Source organism: Dipodomys merriami, unplaced genomic scaffold (genome assembly GCF_024711535.1).
Source record: "Dipodomys merriami isolate MVZ:Mamm:240054 unplaced genomic scaffold, mDipMer1.0.p SCAF_11, whole genome shotgun sequence".
Lineage (NCBI taxonomy): Eukaryota > Metazoa > Chordata > Mammalia > Rodentia > Heteromyidae > Dipodomys > Dipodomys merriami.
In genome coordinates this window covers 38,750,718-38,767,078 of record NW_027202382.1, presented here as the reverse complement: position 1 = coordinate 38,767,078, position 16,361 = coordinate 38,750,718, and the positions used below count along the sequence as shown (strand labels likewise).

Genomic DNA, 16,361 nt, shown 5'->3' with positions numbered 1-16,361 from the left:
TGCATAAAGCCCTGGGTTCGATTCCTCAGTACCACATAAACAAAAAGCTGGAAGTGGCAGAGTGCTAGCTTTGAGCACAGAGAGGCTTAAGGACAGAGCCCAGGCCAAGTTCAAGCTCCAGGACCGGCAAAAAAAGACAAAAATAACGCCACCTAAATTAGAAAAGTAAATGCTCTGCTCAGATTTTATTCTAGTTGAAATTTAGATTACTTGAATAAATATTAACCTTTTATTTATGTTTATATAGAAAATGTAGGGCAGTTCCCCTCCCCCTTTTTTCATAACAATATCAAACTATATATTCACAGAGCATAGTTAAATTTATTCATCACTCCCTAGATGATCAAGATTGTTTCTTTTATCCCCCCCTTAGGAACCTTGTGGTCATTTGAAGACCAGTTGTGAAGAGCAGATAAGAAGAAAGCCAGATCAATGGGCACAGTATCATACTCAGAAAGCACCTGTCTCTTCAACTCTTCCTGTGGCAACACAGTCACCAACACCACCTTCTCCTCTATTCAGTGTAGACTTTCGAACAGATGTAAGAAAAGTTTTAATCACTTATTTTTGCATAGATGTTCAGTTAACTTCAGATATTTATTCAAACTAGGGTTCACTTCTTTGGATATCTTGCAGTGGTTTGGAATAACACAGTTGAATTTAGCACATCAACACTATGGCTAAGTATTAGGAGATTCTAAAGACCCTTAAAACACAATTCTTTATCAAGAATTCAGTAGTATAGTTTTATTTCTGGTGCTGAGAATGGAACCCAGATCTTTATATGTGCTAAGTTCATGTTCTGTTACTTAGGTACAGCTCCCTCCCTCCCCATTAGCATGTGTTTAGCACAAACATGGTCCTTGGCTTGATCCTAGTACCACAAAGAATTAAAAGTAATTTATATCTACCATTTTTTGAATACTGACTCGTACCAGGCATTCTACTAACCATTAATATAATACTATTTTATTTAATTCTCACAAAAACCTTAAAGGGTAGATATTATTCTTATTTTATGGTTAGGAAACCTGCTTAGCTAAGAAGTTAAGTATTTTTCCAGTATCTTTTATCCTATAAATATCTGGTATTCGAATCTTAGTCTCAGAGGCATTGAATCTTATTCTCTGCTTCACAAGAGGTGCAGAATTGCCTGCTATATTATTTCTTTCATTTATATTACCATTAGTTATTTTACTTCAGGCCATTATAGTTTCAATTTTACATAATGTTTTTATTATAATTATATTTAGAGAAAATCATTTTTACATATCCCCTCTAATTTACCCCTCCACCCCTAGTAATTCTGGTGCTTTATATTATGAAAATTGTTCAACTTTAATAACTTGGTATATGGTAATCCAGTGGGCATGGTGGGCATGTCTGTAATCAAAGCACTTCAGTGGCTAAGAGAACCTGGAATTTGAGACCAGTCTGTCAGCTATATTGTGAGTTCTGACTCAAACAAATAATCGGTCATAATAATAATTAGATTATTTTGAAATAATCCTACATATATTTCAATATAGCATTGACTTAAATTCACTTGAATTACGTAAATAGCTTAGTAACAGAGTGACTGAAGTGCTATTGCTTGATAGAAAAATATGTTTATGAGCCGGGCGCTGGTGGCTCACACCTGTAATCCTAGCTACTCAGGAGGCTGAGATCTGAGGATCGCGGTTCAAAGCCAGCCTGGGCAGGAGAGACCTTGAGACTCCTATCTCCAATAAACCACCAGAAAACCGGAAGTGGTGCTGTAGCTCAAGTGGTAGAGCGCTCGCCTTGAGCTGAAGAGCTGAGGGACAGCGCCCAGGCCCAGAGTTCAAACCCCACGACCGACAAAAAAAAAAAAAGAAAAATATGTTTATGTATTTACTTGAAAAAATGAGTGCTTCCCTATGATGCAGATCTATGACTTTGTACAAGATACTTAACCTTTCTGGTCCTGAGTTTCCCTATCTGTGTAATTAGCAAACTAGATGCAGTACTTCTTACAACCTCTGTATTGTAGCACTACAATATTCCATTGAGGTCCTTTTGAATTCCTTTGTTCTTTATTTAATATTTCAGGGCTTGTCAGTTATGTTCTCTTATTTGCACATGTTGGTTTTTTTAAAGCTTGGACTGTCATCTGTGTCTCTGTTTATTTGTTTTATTTATTTTTAGTATTCCAACCATATTAGCCTGTTAAATCTTTTGTTGGTTGATTCGTAGTAGAATCAATCAAGGGCTTCTTGGAGCACTTTAAGGACAGTGCAAAAAAGAGAGTATGCAATTTTTTATTGTATGAATAGTCATTCAAAGAGCATGAAGTTCACTATGAGGGCTTCTAAATTATATGATTACTTCATATTAGTTATAAGCTCATAAACTTAATACTAATTGCCTTTTTTTTTAAATCAGTTTTCTGAGAGTGTGAGTGGTTCAAAATTTGAAGAAGATCATCTTTCCCATTATTCTCCTTGGTCTTGTGGCACCATAGGCTCCTGCATCAATGCCATCGATTCAGAACCCAAAGATGTAATTGCTAATTCAAATGCTGTGTTAATGGTATGATTTTTCTGGGGTGGGGGAATTGGGGGCTGAGATGTTGTTCACTAAAGTTTTATAGTGAATGCTTTTATCATCATATGTTACTATGTAACTGTCTATAACCAAAAGAGCTATATTTAGCTAAGTCTGAAATAATTGCATGTAATGTTTAAATTATTTGACCATAGTTTTGTAGCTTATTATAGTTGTTGAAATCTAAAGTTAATGTTAAATTTATTAGAAAAACCTAATTTCATGTTTTTTGATAACACTTACCTTTATTTTTTGCATAAGTAATTGATAGTAATCCTTTTATTGATATTCTTTGGTTTATGCAGGATCTGGACAGTGGAGATGTTAAGAGACGAGTGCATTTATTTGAAACTCAGAGAAGGACAAAAGAAGAAGACCCAATAATTCCCTTTAGCGATGGACCCATCATCTCAAAATGGGGTGCAATTTCCCGATCTTCCCGTACAGGTTACCATACTACGGATCCTGTCCAGGCCACTGCTTCCCAAGGAAGTGCAACTAAGCCCATTAGCGTATCAGGTAATCCATTTCACTAGTACTTAGCCTGGTTCCCAGCATCTTGCTTTTTATTCCCCAGCCTGTGAGTTGGGAGAGAATTTTCATCTGTTTAACAGTGTGATTAACTCAAAATTAAATGGATTAACTCATGATCATGTGCCTCTTGGAATCAAATACCTATCTATTTCAAAAAGTATACATTTATGTCTGTTTCCTAATCTTCCTTTCTGTATTTCTGTAGATTACGTCCCTTATGTCAACGCTGTTGATTCAAGGTGGAGTTCTTATGGTAGTGAGGCTACATCATCAGCACACTATGTTGAACGGTAACATTCTTCTTTTTTTTTTTATAAACGTATTTTATTATGAAAATACTGTACAGAGGGGTTACAATTACATGGGCAAGATAATGAGTACATTTCTTATCAAGCATTGTAGCCTCCTCCTTTGTTTCCCCTTCCCATCCCTTTGCATCCACCCACCCGCCCACCCCCCCACCCCCGTCCCTCCCATCAAAGTTGTAAAGTTCGTTTTTCGACATAACGACTTGTATATCTCATTGTTGCAATGGGTCCTCCTGTATCCCTGTTTTAATGATATTTTTTCCCTTCCCCTCCACATATACCAGCATCAAATACAGTGAAAGCAGGGGTTATATGGGGGAGGGACATACAAAGCAACAAAGACATAATCTTATAAATATGTTAAGAACAATCGCATGAAAGATCTCTTTTTTTTTTTTTTTTGTCAGTCCTGGGGCTTGAGCTCTAGGCCTGGGAGCTGTCCCTGAGCAATTCAGCTCAAGGCTTATGCTCTACCACTTGAGCCATAGCGCCACTTCTAGTTTTCTGGTGTTTTTTTTTTTTTAATTGTGATTAAGTGATTACATAATTTGCCAAATTTCACAGTATTGTGGGTAGTGATGCTCATTTAAAGTCACAAACTTATTCTAACTTTTCTGGAGCAAATTGTCTATCATGGTCTATAACTTATAACGGCATACACATATACACCATACATGTGATCAGCAGCATGGGGTTATTTAGTAGTAGTTTGACCAGATGAGTAGAAGTTCTTTGTTTCTTAAGTCCTGTTAATGTTGTCGTATCACCTAACATTTTGGATTTAACATCCACTTATCAGGGAGACCATGTACCGTTTGTCTCTTTGCTCTTGGCTTACCTCGCTCAACATGATTTCTTCTAGCTCCATCCATTTCCCTGCAAATGCCATTATTTTGTCATTTCTAATGGCTGCATAATATCCCATTGTGTATAGATACCACAGTTTTTGGATCTATTCATCTGTGGTGGGGCATCTGGGTTGTTTCCATATCCTAGCTATTGTGAACAGTGCTGCAATAAACATGGAGGTGCATGTGTCCTTGTATATTGGTTCCTGTTGTTCAGGGTAGATGCCTAGAAGTGGTATGACTGGGACATAAGGGAGGTCAATATTTAGCTTTCTAAGGACCCTCCAGACTGCTTTCCAAAGTGGTTGTATAAGTGTACATTCCCACCAGCAGTGTAATAGGGCTCCTCTTTCTCCATATCCCCTCCAGCATTTGTCGTTGGCTGACTTGTGGATGTGGGACATTCTGACTGGGGTAAGGTGGTATCTCAAGGGTTGTCTTTATTTGCATTTCCTTCACAACCAGGGATGGTGAACATTTCCTCATGTGTTTCTTTGGTATTTTTATTTCTGCATCTGAGAAGTCTATCTTTAGTTCCCTTGCCCATTTAGTAATTGGTTTGTTAGGTTTGGGAGGGATTAGTTTCTTCAGTTCTCTGTATATACTGGATATTAACCCCTTGTCTGATATATTGCTGGTAAATATTTTTTCCCAATTAGTTGGTTGTCTTTCTAGCTTGGTTGCAATAGCTTTAGCTCTACAGAAGCTTTTTATTTTAAGGTACTCCCATTTGTTAGTCTCTCTCCAATTTGTTGTGACCCTGGGACTCTGTTCAGGAAGTTCCTTCCTGTGCCTATAAGTTCAAGTGTCTCTCCACTCTGTCCTGCAGTAGTTTCAGAGATTCAGGTTTAATGTTAAGGTCTTTAATCCATTTTGAGTTGATGTTGGTGCATGGTGGTGATAGGCTGGGATCTACTTTTAGTCTTCTGCATGTGGCTGCCCAGTTTTCCCAGCACCAGTGGTTGAAGAGGCTGTGTTTCTTCCATTGTATGTCTTTGGCTCCTTTGTCAAATATCAGCTGACTGTCGGCCTGTGGATTTATTTCTGGATCTTCTATTCCATTGGTCTTCGGGTCTGTTTTTGTGCCAGTATCATGCTGTCTTTGTTATTATAGCTCTATAATAGAGTTTGAGGTTCGGCATGGATATCCCTCCCATGTTGTCTTTATTCCCTAGAATTGTTTTGGCTATTCTAGGTCTTTTGTTGTTCCATATGAATTTTTGGACTGTTTTCTGTATTTCAGAGATGTACGTCATTGGGATTTTAATAGGAATTGCATTGAATTTGTATATTAATTTTGGCAGTATTGCCATTTTCACATTATTCTTAATACTTTGAGATTCTCTACCTTGAGACTTGTGTGCTTTCTCAGAATACAAATCCAATTGTACATGCAATATGCTTTGCTAAGTTGAGCTGTGTAACAAACATCTAAAAAAAATTACATTTGGCTTGTTGGCTGAAACTTTCAAGGGTTGGCCTTTTACATAAAACATAGGTTATTACTGTTCTGGTTTCATTTATTTCACCTTTACTAAAATAACTTTCTTTTTAAAGGGACAGATTTATTGTTACTGAGTTATCTGGTCATAGAAAGCATTCCAGTACTGGAGACCTTTTGAGCATTGAACTTCAGCAGGTAGGCTCTGTTTAACTCATCTTTGATTAAAAATATAATAATAGAATTATTGAAAGCTATTGTAGTTGGAAGCTAAGTTTACTTCTTTTCTTCTCATGTAGGCCAAAAGTAACTCATTACTTCTTCAGAGGGAGGCTAATGCATTGGCCATGCAACAGAAGTGGAATTCTTTAGATGAAGGCCGTCACCTTACCTTAAATCTTCTAAGCAAGGAAATTGAACTGAGAAACGGAGAGGTAAAGAAATTAAACCTCTTGGGTATCATGCTTCATATATTTGTTCTTTCTTGTTCTATGTTGATTTATACTATTACATTTTAGTCTTACTCCTTTTTTTTTTTTTTTTTTTTTTTTTGGTGGTCATGGGGCCTGAACTCGGTCTGGGTGCTGTCCCTCAGCTTTTCAGCTCAAGGCTAGCACTCTACCACTTGAGCCACAGCACCACTTCTGGATTTTTCTGCTTATGTGGTCCTGAGGAATTGAACTCAGGGCCTCATGCATGCAAGGCAAGCACTCTACCATTGAGCCACCTTCCCAGCCCTAGTCTTCCTCTTTCTGATGAATAGTTGATTGATTACTTTTTTGTTTTGTTTTGTTTTGGGTCCGGTCGTGGGGCCTGAACTCTGGGCCTGGGTGCTGTCCCTCAGCTCTTCAGCTCAAGGCTAGCACTCTACCACTTGAGCCACAGCGCCACTTCCGGCTTTTTTCTTTTTGCTTATGTGGTGCTGAGGAATCGAACCCAGGGCCTCAGGCATGCAAGACAAGCGCTCTACCGCTGAGCCATCTTCCCAGCCCCTGATTGATTACTTTTTAAGGCTTATGGAGAAATAAAATTGTAGTCCTAGATTTCTTAAATAATGCTTTAGTTAAATTATTGGAATTTCCATTTTACTTAAAGGCAGGTCCCAGGTTCTGAAGAAATATTATATATATATTTTTTTTTTTTTTGGATCTACAGAGTGATTATACAGAAGATGCTGCTGATACTAAGCCTGATAGAGATATTGAGTTAGAACTTTCAGCACTTGATACAGATGAACCTGATGGACAAAATGAGCAAATTGAAGTAAGTGTCACAATTAGGTAATTAGGAAGCTTTAGTCCTTTGGAAATTAAAAGGTACATTTTTACTGAGCACTTAATGGTTAATTTTTTTTAGGAGATCCTAGACATGCAACTTGGTATCAGTTCTCAAAATGATCATTTGCTGAATGGAACAGCAGTTGAAAATGGCCACCCAGTCCAGCAGCACCAGAAGGAGTCACTGAAACAGAAGAGACAGAGCTTAGGTGAAGACCATGTGATTCTGTGAGTGTTAACAATTCATCACCAGTGAGAGAAGGGCATGAATAATGAGGGGTAGATGCTGTATGAATCACTTTTGGCTGTATGCTAGGAGAGGAAAAATGTGTATAATATGGTAATGATTTGGTCAGTGTGGATTTTTAGAGAAGAGGTAAATTTGAACTAAACAAAGTAATCCATTGTAACTTGAAAATTGTTACTTGTTAGGGTTAGAATTAGTTTGTGCCTCATCATCAGGTTAGATGTCTTTAATTCAGTCAAACTTATAGATCACAGAAGGGAGAATTAAAATCCAGATTAAGTGTTTCTGATTTTAGAAATTATCTAAGATTTTCTTGGCTACAATATTGTCATTATCAGCTTAACCTTGAACTTAATAATTTGGCCTTAAACTAATTTTCATTTTTTATTGTGATTTTTGAAAAAAGACTTTTAATATTAATGGGACTTCTAATACTTTTTCTTGATAATGAAGGCATGCTTTTGATGGGGGCTCTTAAAATTAGATATAACTTTCATTAAGCATATATGGTTACTTGTCAAAATTTTCACAAAGTTAACTTATTTTTAATGTCATTTGTTTTCTCTCAGGGAGGAGCAAAAAACAATTCTACCGGTAACATCTTGCTTTAGCCAGCCACTCCCAGTGTCTATTAGCAATGCAAGTTGTCTCCCCATCACCACATCTGTCAGTGTTGGCAACCTTATCCTGAAAACTCATGTTATGTCTGAAGAGAAAAACGACTTTTTAAAACCTGTTGCAAATGGGAAGATGGTTAACAGCTGAAAGGAGGTTCCGCTTTCAAATTTGTGACCACACCATGGAAGCATTTACACTAGCTTTTTATATATATAATATATATTATATAATGTATATTTTTTTTAAAAAAAAGATATTACTGGGGGCATCCATTTCCTGTGGACTCTTTGATACTTCAAGCCCTCTTGCATTAGCATTATGGAAAAAAAAAGAAAATTTACTTTACTAGGGTAACATGTTCACTTTCCAAAAGTGATTGGAATTTGGACAACATTTAACTTAAGCTTCAAGCAGCTTTTTATGAGTTTGTAGCAATCCGGTGCAGTAACTGAGCCATTTCCTATTTTAAATGGCTTCTATAGAAAATTAACAACTCAGTTATTAAACTAGCAGGATCCTACAATGATACATCTAGTGAAAGTAGACTTAATTAACTTATTTATTTCTATTTTATGTTTCAGTGAGAGAAATTTCCATCTCATTCCAGCTGCTTTATTTATCTTTTTCATGGGACTCTGCATGGATTTCTTTCCTTTTTTTTTAATTTTGAAAAGTGGAGTTAGATGTTCTTACCATAGAATTTTACAGGGTTCTATACTAGCTTTCTTTACTGCATTATATGTAGGAGTGTGGTGCAGTGCTTTTATCTGTAGCATTTTTTTTTTAATTTCCCATTTTTCAAGAATAGTTTCTGCTTAGTTAATATTTTACACAGGCTACTTGTTGAAGTACTTAATTAAAAATATAACCAAGTGCCTAAGTCTTTCAGCTGATGTACTAGATATTAAATTCTCCTAAGTTATGCAGAATCGTTTTTACAATTTTGATAAATTATGCACTAATGTAATGGCAGTTTTTTAAAATGCTGATTTAAGCCTGTACATTATTGAATCTGATGACTTGGCAAAAGAATCAGGTGCTTTCAGCTTTCTTGAGAAAACCCTGTATGTAGCGTTTGCACTGACTAACAAGATGGTATTGCTGGGTTTTAATTTAAACTAATTATTTGGATGTTCATTACATTATCTTAGTTAAATATTGTTTATTGTTACTTCATGTTAGGGTTTAATTGCTCTTGTTTTCTGACTGTTAGGTTAATAAGATTATGAACCATGTACTAGTTGAACATTGGCAAACATGTACTCATACTTTAAAACATGAATAATATCTGCCCTGCCATAATGTGACTGAAATGGTTTTCCTTGGCATCTGAAAGTATGTAGTATGTTTAACCAGCCTTGTCCCAGATTTGTGGGAAATATTTTATTGAAACCTAAATTTCAGTCAACATTTGAAAACAAAAGCTGGGCATTCCTTCCTGGTGATCTTAGTTTGTCTTTTTGTTTTCCTCCCATTTCTTTCAGATTAGTTTGACTTTTATTATTTTTTTAATTAACTTCTGTGAAGTTGTTTACTCTGAAAATTGTACTGGAATATTTTAAGCCAAGCTGATCTTTCACCAGGTGTACTGTATGTAAGGGCTTTTCCTGCTAGCAAGATGCTTAAACAGGATCATGTTATTGGTCGTCTGAGCTATTTAGTTATTTTACAAAACCACAGCATTGTATCAGATAAGATTTTGATAAAAGTTTTGTGCACATTTCCAGGGGTGGGAGGGTTGACATTTCCCTGAAATTTCTTGATCAGAATGAGTAAATACTGGTGTTTGATACCTGTCTTAATGAACATGCTCATAAGGTGACTGATAAGTTGTAAATATACCTGAGAAACAAAGGGTAGTTTTGATATTCTGGTGTCAGTATGGAAGATCTTACACATTTATTTAATACACAAATGTATGAAGATATTTGTTTATAGTATAACAGCACAGTAGCCTTGACTTAGTTTCCTTGGTTAGTACTGTATCATTTTTGCCATGGCCAGTGCTCCTCATCCCTACAAAGATGTTTTATTTATTTCACTTTGTAACCTGAAATGAATAGGAACAAGAGTTTTAAACCATGTTACATTAACTTATTTCTCACATTATAAATTAGCTTAGATTATTACAGGAACATGATTGTTATATAATTTATATCAGAACCTTTCTATAAATACGTGCTTACTACATTTGAAATGCTTCCAATGTACTTTATTTGCTGTTTATAATTCCAAAAGGATATGCAAACCAGTCTGTCTATTTCATGAATATTTAATAGTGAGATCTTCCATGTTGAAGGTAATGTATTTTTTTTTAAGATTTTAAAATTGCTATTTTGTTACAAAATAGAGACATATTAACAGTTTGAGAGCTCCTTATGTGCCCTCAGGGAAAGAACCCTCTGTGCAACAGAACTACACAAACCATCTTCAGCACGTTCTGAGGGTGAATATATACTACATAAATTGATCTTGTGTATTAACCTTATCTTTTTAATTTTAAAATTGAAATTTTGAAACTTGGTTGTGCTCTGCTGGAGGGGGTTGGGATAAACTGCTTAGATGTTTGCCTACTTGTCCAGTAAATGACATTTGCATCAGTGTATGTACATACCCACCAACCTTATTGGTTGGTCTCAAAACATTTATAGTAAAATTATGCTTGTCTTGCAGCAGGTGATCCCATAAAACGGTAACTCTATTGTTAAATTCTTATTCTCTTTCTCACTAACAACATAGGAATTGTTTTTCTGTTGAGATTATTCATCTTTCCCTATGTGAAGACCACCTTTTATCTGTCTTTGTGGGTTTAATGTGAAGTAATGCCATTGATTTTCTGCCACTTTAGAAGAAAAACCATTTCATCAGATCTTCCTTCAGAATGGTACCTACTGATGTCAGAGAAAAATAGTACAAATCAGACCTAGAACATGGCCCTTTAAAATTGGGGGCAGTTACCATTTTGACCCGTTATCAACACATTGTGATATATACATGCTTGGAATCAAAAGCTATAGCACAACAGAAGAAGAAATGTATAATGTTATTAACTAAAGTAGAAGTTGCTTATGGTCTAATCAGGAAAAAAAAAGCAATCTGCATTCCAAAAAGCAGGAAAGTGGTGGTTCTTTTTCTTATTTTTGTGTTTTTCAATCTAAGTTCTCCTTAAGTCCATGTGCTTCATTTAGATGCTCTGGATGTAACATCACTAATTGTCTTTTGTGGCCTAATTTCATTTTATGAATTCTGAGAAAATTATACTTGTATTTAGTTGGTACCTGAAAAGATGAAATTCTCTGGCCTTTGCTGCCACAACTTACTTTGAGTGGCATGCAATGAACCAGTGTCATTCATGAAAAGCTGTGCATTGTAATTTTCAAAAGAAGGTAGCTCATTCAGCCAGTGGCACTGATTTCAACCACACCCCCTATCACCACCATAGCTATCTATGTATTGTCTTAAGAAAATAGCAAATGGAACCTCCCATACTAGAACCGAATTTTCCATTTGTATAGATCTAGTCACCCAGATTTCAACGTTCAGTATACAAAGTACATCCTAATTTTATATAAATTGCCTTGACAAAATTACAGAATGCATAGTTGGTTTGTAGGATATTTAAATGGGATTATCTGAACCTTTGGAAACATTGTTTTAAAAAAACATCTACTTTTGCATTTTAGATAAGCCTATGTTGTCTTGTTAACTTGGGGTGGAATTGGTTAACTATCAGATTCAGTATGCAATATCAACTTTGAATCTTAAGTTTTCTTCCCAGCATCTTTGAGTCATTTTCTGAGCAGACTATCACCAGTATTGGTAACAAATTAAAGGGACAAGTTGTATTACAACTGTGCATTAGTTTCTTGAAAGAACTTTAGAACTTTTCCTGTGTTTTAGTGACTGAAGAGTATTGATGGGATTACTTACTGTAACTCCTATATAAGGACCCTTTTGCAAGCAGAAAATAAATGAACATGCTCAAGGAGTATCCCATTTTCTGGATAAATTGAGTAAGTTTGCTAGTAACTCCTTTATACTAGCAGTTTCTTTGTGTCCCTTTGCTGGCAAGGGAATACAAAGAGTCAAAATCTCAGAACACCCCACATTTGAGTGGAGACTTATTTTTAACTCTTTAAGAGCAGTTCCCATAAGTCCAAAACTGGCTGTTTATTTTTCTTCCTTTTCTCTCTTTCTTTCTTTCTGTTTTTCACAAAAGTTTAAAAATATCCCTAAACCAGTGGAAAACAGACACTGGCTGCACTTAGTACTGCCAAAAGCCAAGGTCATTTGCACATATTCCATCAATCTGTCAAGAATTAGGCCTCACTTAATAACCCAAGGCATGGAAGTGCATGCATTCTCTTAGCTGGGCAAACAATTATACTGTAGTTGTGATACAACACACGTGGCTTTTATTTGTACTGCACATATCCACTGTACAGCCACTTGGGAGTATCGTGGTTAGCTTGCAGCAACTGCTGTCTGCATTTATACTGTTTATTGCATATTCTTTTCCCTGGAAGTGAAGGAGAAATGTTTTTCTTGTTGCATTGATTATACTTTATAAATTTGCTTAGCTGGAAAGTTTGGGAAAAGAGGCCTGTTTGTCAATTGTACAACCGATTGTGAAGCTCTAGTGTGAATATTTTTACGTCTGTATTAGACATTTTCTTTGCAAATCTATTGTTCGATTGAAATGTAAATGAAATTAAAGATGGTGTACACCCATCATGTAAAAAGCAGGCACCATCTCTAAGATGGATTTTATGCTCATTTTTAAGGCATATACTCAGCTTCTATTTAAAACTATAATTTAAAAATAATTCTGTACAATGAAATGGGGAATATATATGGGAATAAATTCTATTCCATTTATTTCAATTTGAATTTCCAAATTGTAATGTTTCCCTTTGTGCTATAGGAATAGGATTACATGGGGGATGGCTAGGACTTATAAGGCCTGTATATGGGGGGAGGGCAGAGATGGAACAATGAGGGTTGTGATGATAGTGAATAGCAAAGAGTGAATTCTGTGTGTTTTTGCTGTAGCACTGAAGTGAAGAGATATTAGCTTTGGCTGTTCACAAAATAGAGCATCATGATTTTCAGTGTTTGAGAGAAAACTGATGGAAAAAGTTTGCAGTACTTGACATGTATTTGCATGCACAAAATAAAATTATTTGTCCACCTTAAAAGTTGTTTGTTTAGTGTTAATATTAAGCTTATGGTATATGTTAGTTGTCTTGATACAGTGCTAGGGATTGAACACAGGGCCTTGCACATGCTAGGCAAGTACTATACCACTTGAACCACATCCCCAACTCTATCTTGATTTTCTTGATGTACTTTTCTGCCTTAACAAACCTACTAGGACACTCTGTAAGTAGGGCTTTAAATGATTACCTGCTTCAAGAATTCAGTGGACTCATGGGCATTAAAATACTCTTTCATAGAAGATATGAATGTATAATACTGAATTTACAGTCTGTTGGAGAAGATAGGACAGAGATACATAAATAGGACAAAGCACTATGTTATAAAAGACAGTTCTGTGGGCCTCCACATGAAATGGCCTACATGTGCAAGGCCATGGCCATTTTCACTGGGCTTTGTATAGTTTTATTCATACATTTAGCTGATAATATTTTAAGCTTCTTCCCTGTGTTAAAAGGCAAAAAAAAAAATTAGCCTGTTTTCTAAAAAGTTCATGGAGTGGTTTTTTAAAAAGTGAGCTGAGCGAGCTACATAAAAATTCCAAAATGGAGTTGGGCACTGGTGGCTTACACCTGTAATCTTAATTACTCACAAGGTGAGATTTGAGGATTGAGGTTTGAAACCATCCCAGGCCAGGAAGGCTTTTCTTTTTTAGACAGTTGTGGGACTTAAAAACCACCTGGGCACTACCACTGAGCTTTTGCACTCAAGGCTGGCGCTCTACAACTTGAGCCACAGTGCCACTTGCAGTCTTCTGGTGATTAATTGGAGATAAGAAAGTGTCACCGACTTTTCTGCCTGAGCTGGGTTCAAACTGCAATTCTCAACTCTCAGCCTCCTGAGTAGCTATGATTACAAGCAGAAGCCACAAGTGCTCTGCTCCAGGACACTATATCCAATTAATTACTAAAAAGATGGAAATGGAGCTGTCCCTCCACTGGTAGAGTGCTAGTCTTGGGCATAAAAGCTTAGGAACTGTGCCCAGGCCCTGAGCCCAAGCCTTAGGACTGGCACAAAAACAAAACTCAAAATGGAAATTGTGGGGTTGGTGGTACTTGTGAGCTAGAGGTGCTTCCCTATGAGATGATCTCTGGCTAGACTTTGTAGGCTATCTGCAAGAGAGATAAGGGAAGGACCTGAACAGCTACTCTTACTTCACAGCTACCAACTGGATATAAACCATCTTCTGCTATAGATATTGTAACTACTGTTTTATATCGTGATATCAATAACTTGTTAAGATCTCATAACTAGAAAGTAGAGAGCCAAAATTCTAATTTAAGTCTGCCCTCTCTCCCTCCTAAAGAGATAGTAGGAATGGTAGTTTGATGCTATTTTTGCCCAAGTATTACAGGGGAAGACATTTCCAAGGAATTATGATTGAGTAATAACATAAATTGCTAACTCTCAGAGCACTTAATATGTTCCAGACATAGTATAGTGCTGTGCATATAGTGTAGCATTGCTCTCATTCTTTACAGGCAAGAAAACTGAGGCAGGGGTGGTAGGGAACTTGCTTATTGTCATACAGCTAAAATAAGTAGATATGGACATCTTAGGATGATAACATACTGAAGAGACTATGAGGAAGTAAGTTATTGGAACAGGTGGGGATTTATAAAGATCAATTTGTGTGGGCTGGGAAGGTGACTCAGTGGTAGAGTGCTTGCCTTGCAGGCATGAGGCGCTGGGTTCGATTCCTCAGCACCACATAAGCAGAAAAAGTCAGACTTGACACTGTGGCTCAAGTGGTAGAGCGCTAGCCTTGAGCTGAAGAGCTGAGGGACAGTGCCCAGGCCCAGAGTTCAGGCCTCATGACTGACCGACTAAAAATAAAAGATCAGTTTATCGGTAGTGTGAAAGATGGAGATAGACCTGCTAGGAAACCTGGTGAACAACGTAGGTAAGTAGTGCTGACAACACAGCAAAGCAGGAACAAAGGGAAAGAAAATGGGTTTGAAGAGCAGGAAGGAAGAACTGATAGAATTTATTGGGTAGAAAATGGATTAGACATGCACACAGCCCCTGTTACTGAGAACAGATGTAATTATTACAAGGACAGTGAGATCAGGAAGAAGGAAGAGAAAGAAGAACCATGGCTAGGCAATTTAGGCAAAAGAGAGAGGAAACTTAGTAAATGAAATTCCAGATTGTTTGCGCTGTAATTAATACCTAAGGAAATAATTTTCAAGCGTTTAACAGTTTCTCCAATTCCTATCAGATAACATCATGACTGGCATTTCTGCTCTGTTCTATAAAAGTCATCTTCAATGAGCATCAGGAGAGGTACAATTTAAAATAGATCTTTAAACCCAAGAGGGATGGAGACTAGCTGAAGTGTTTTTCCAACTTCATGTTTTGAAATGATTATAGATTCACACATTTCACAACATTCAGGAAGATCACCCTCCATTTCTCGGGTATCAGAACCAGGAAAGTGATATCTCTACAATCCACGGGTCTTTTTCAGATCTCACCAGCTTCACAGTCATTCACTGTGCATGTGTTATGTATTATACACACAGGCACTGATGCATGTGGTGTGTTATGCAGTTTTCTCACGTGGGTTTGTGAAACACACACTGCTCAGTGAGCCTCCTTTTAGGCCTTCATATTCATATACATTTTCTTCTCTTCCATGCTCAGCTCCATAAATCCTGGCATCTGCTAATCTGTCCTCCATCTCTAATACTGTTGTATTAAGAATGTTATATAAATGAAATTATATCATGTAGCCTTTAGGGACTGGCATTTTTCCCCATACTCAGTGCAGTTCCCTTAAAATCCATCCATCTTGTTGCATGTAATAATAGTTTGTTCCTTTATATTGCTCAGTAGTAAACTGTGGTATGGATGTACCATAGTTTGTTAAACTATCCACTCATTAAAAGGCATTTGCGTTGTTTTGAATTTTTAACTACTGCAAATAAAGCTATTTTAAACATTTGCACATATGTTTGTGTGTGGATATAGTTTTTATTTCCAAAGTATTGAGCAAATAAGTTGGTATTCTTTCAAGGAAGTTAATAATTTAGACTACAAAGTTTATGACAAATTCTCTGAATACTCAATTTGCTTAAATGGATACAAGATGAAAAGGAAAGTTGTAATAACCCCATATTTTCTATTGTCAACAATTTATCCCTGAAACCTAGTAGCTTAACACATTAGCACTTGACATCTCATAGATCCTGTAAGTCAGAAATGTGAGTGTGATTCAGATGGGTCTTCTGCTTGGGGCTGAAGTCTAGGTATTAGCTAGCACTGTAGTCATCTCAGCTGAATTAAGGAGGGATGTGCTTC

General features: G+C 36.6%; 1 protein-coding gene across 2 annotated transcripts in view; it reads left to right on the top strand.

Annotated features, from left to right (window-relative positions):
* Positions 1-13,039, top strand: part of Rc3h2 (ring finger and CCCH-type domains 2) — a 64,885-nt gene extending 51,846 nt beyond the window's left edge. For both annotated transcript variants that reach the window (XM_070013140.1, XM_070013147.1), the window contains exons 13-21: positions 374-541; positions 2,407-2,553; positions 2,874-3,087; positions 3,308-3,392; positions 5,816-5,897; positions 5,999-6,133; positions 6,855-6,962; positions 7,056-7,204; positions 7,793-13,039. In XM_070013140.1, the coding sequence (XP_069869241.1) occupies positions 374-541; positions 2,407-2,553; positions 2,874-3,087; positions 3,308-3,392; positions 5,816-5,897; positions 5,999-6,133; positions 6,855-6,962; positions 7,056-7,204; positions 7,793-7,988 (1,284 nt within the window). In that variant the 3' untranslated portion in view covers positions 7,989-13,039. The remainder of the gene's footprint in view (positions 1-373; positions 542-2,406; positions 2,554-2,873; positions 3,088-3,307; positions 3,393-5,815; positions 5,898-5,998; positions 6,134-6,854; positions 6,963-7,055; positions 7,205-7,792) is intronic.
* The last annotated feature ends 3,322 nt before the right edge of the window (positions 13,040-16,361 follow it).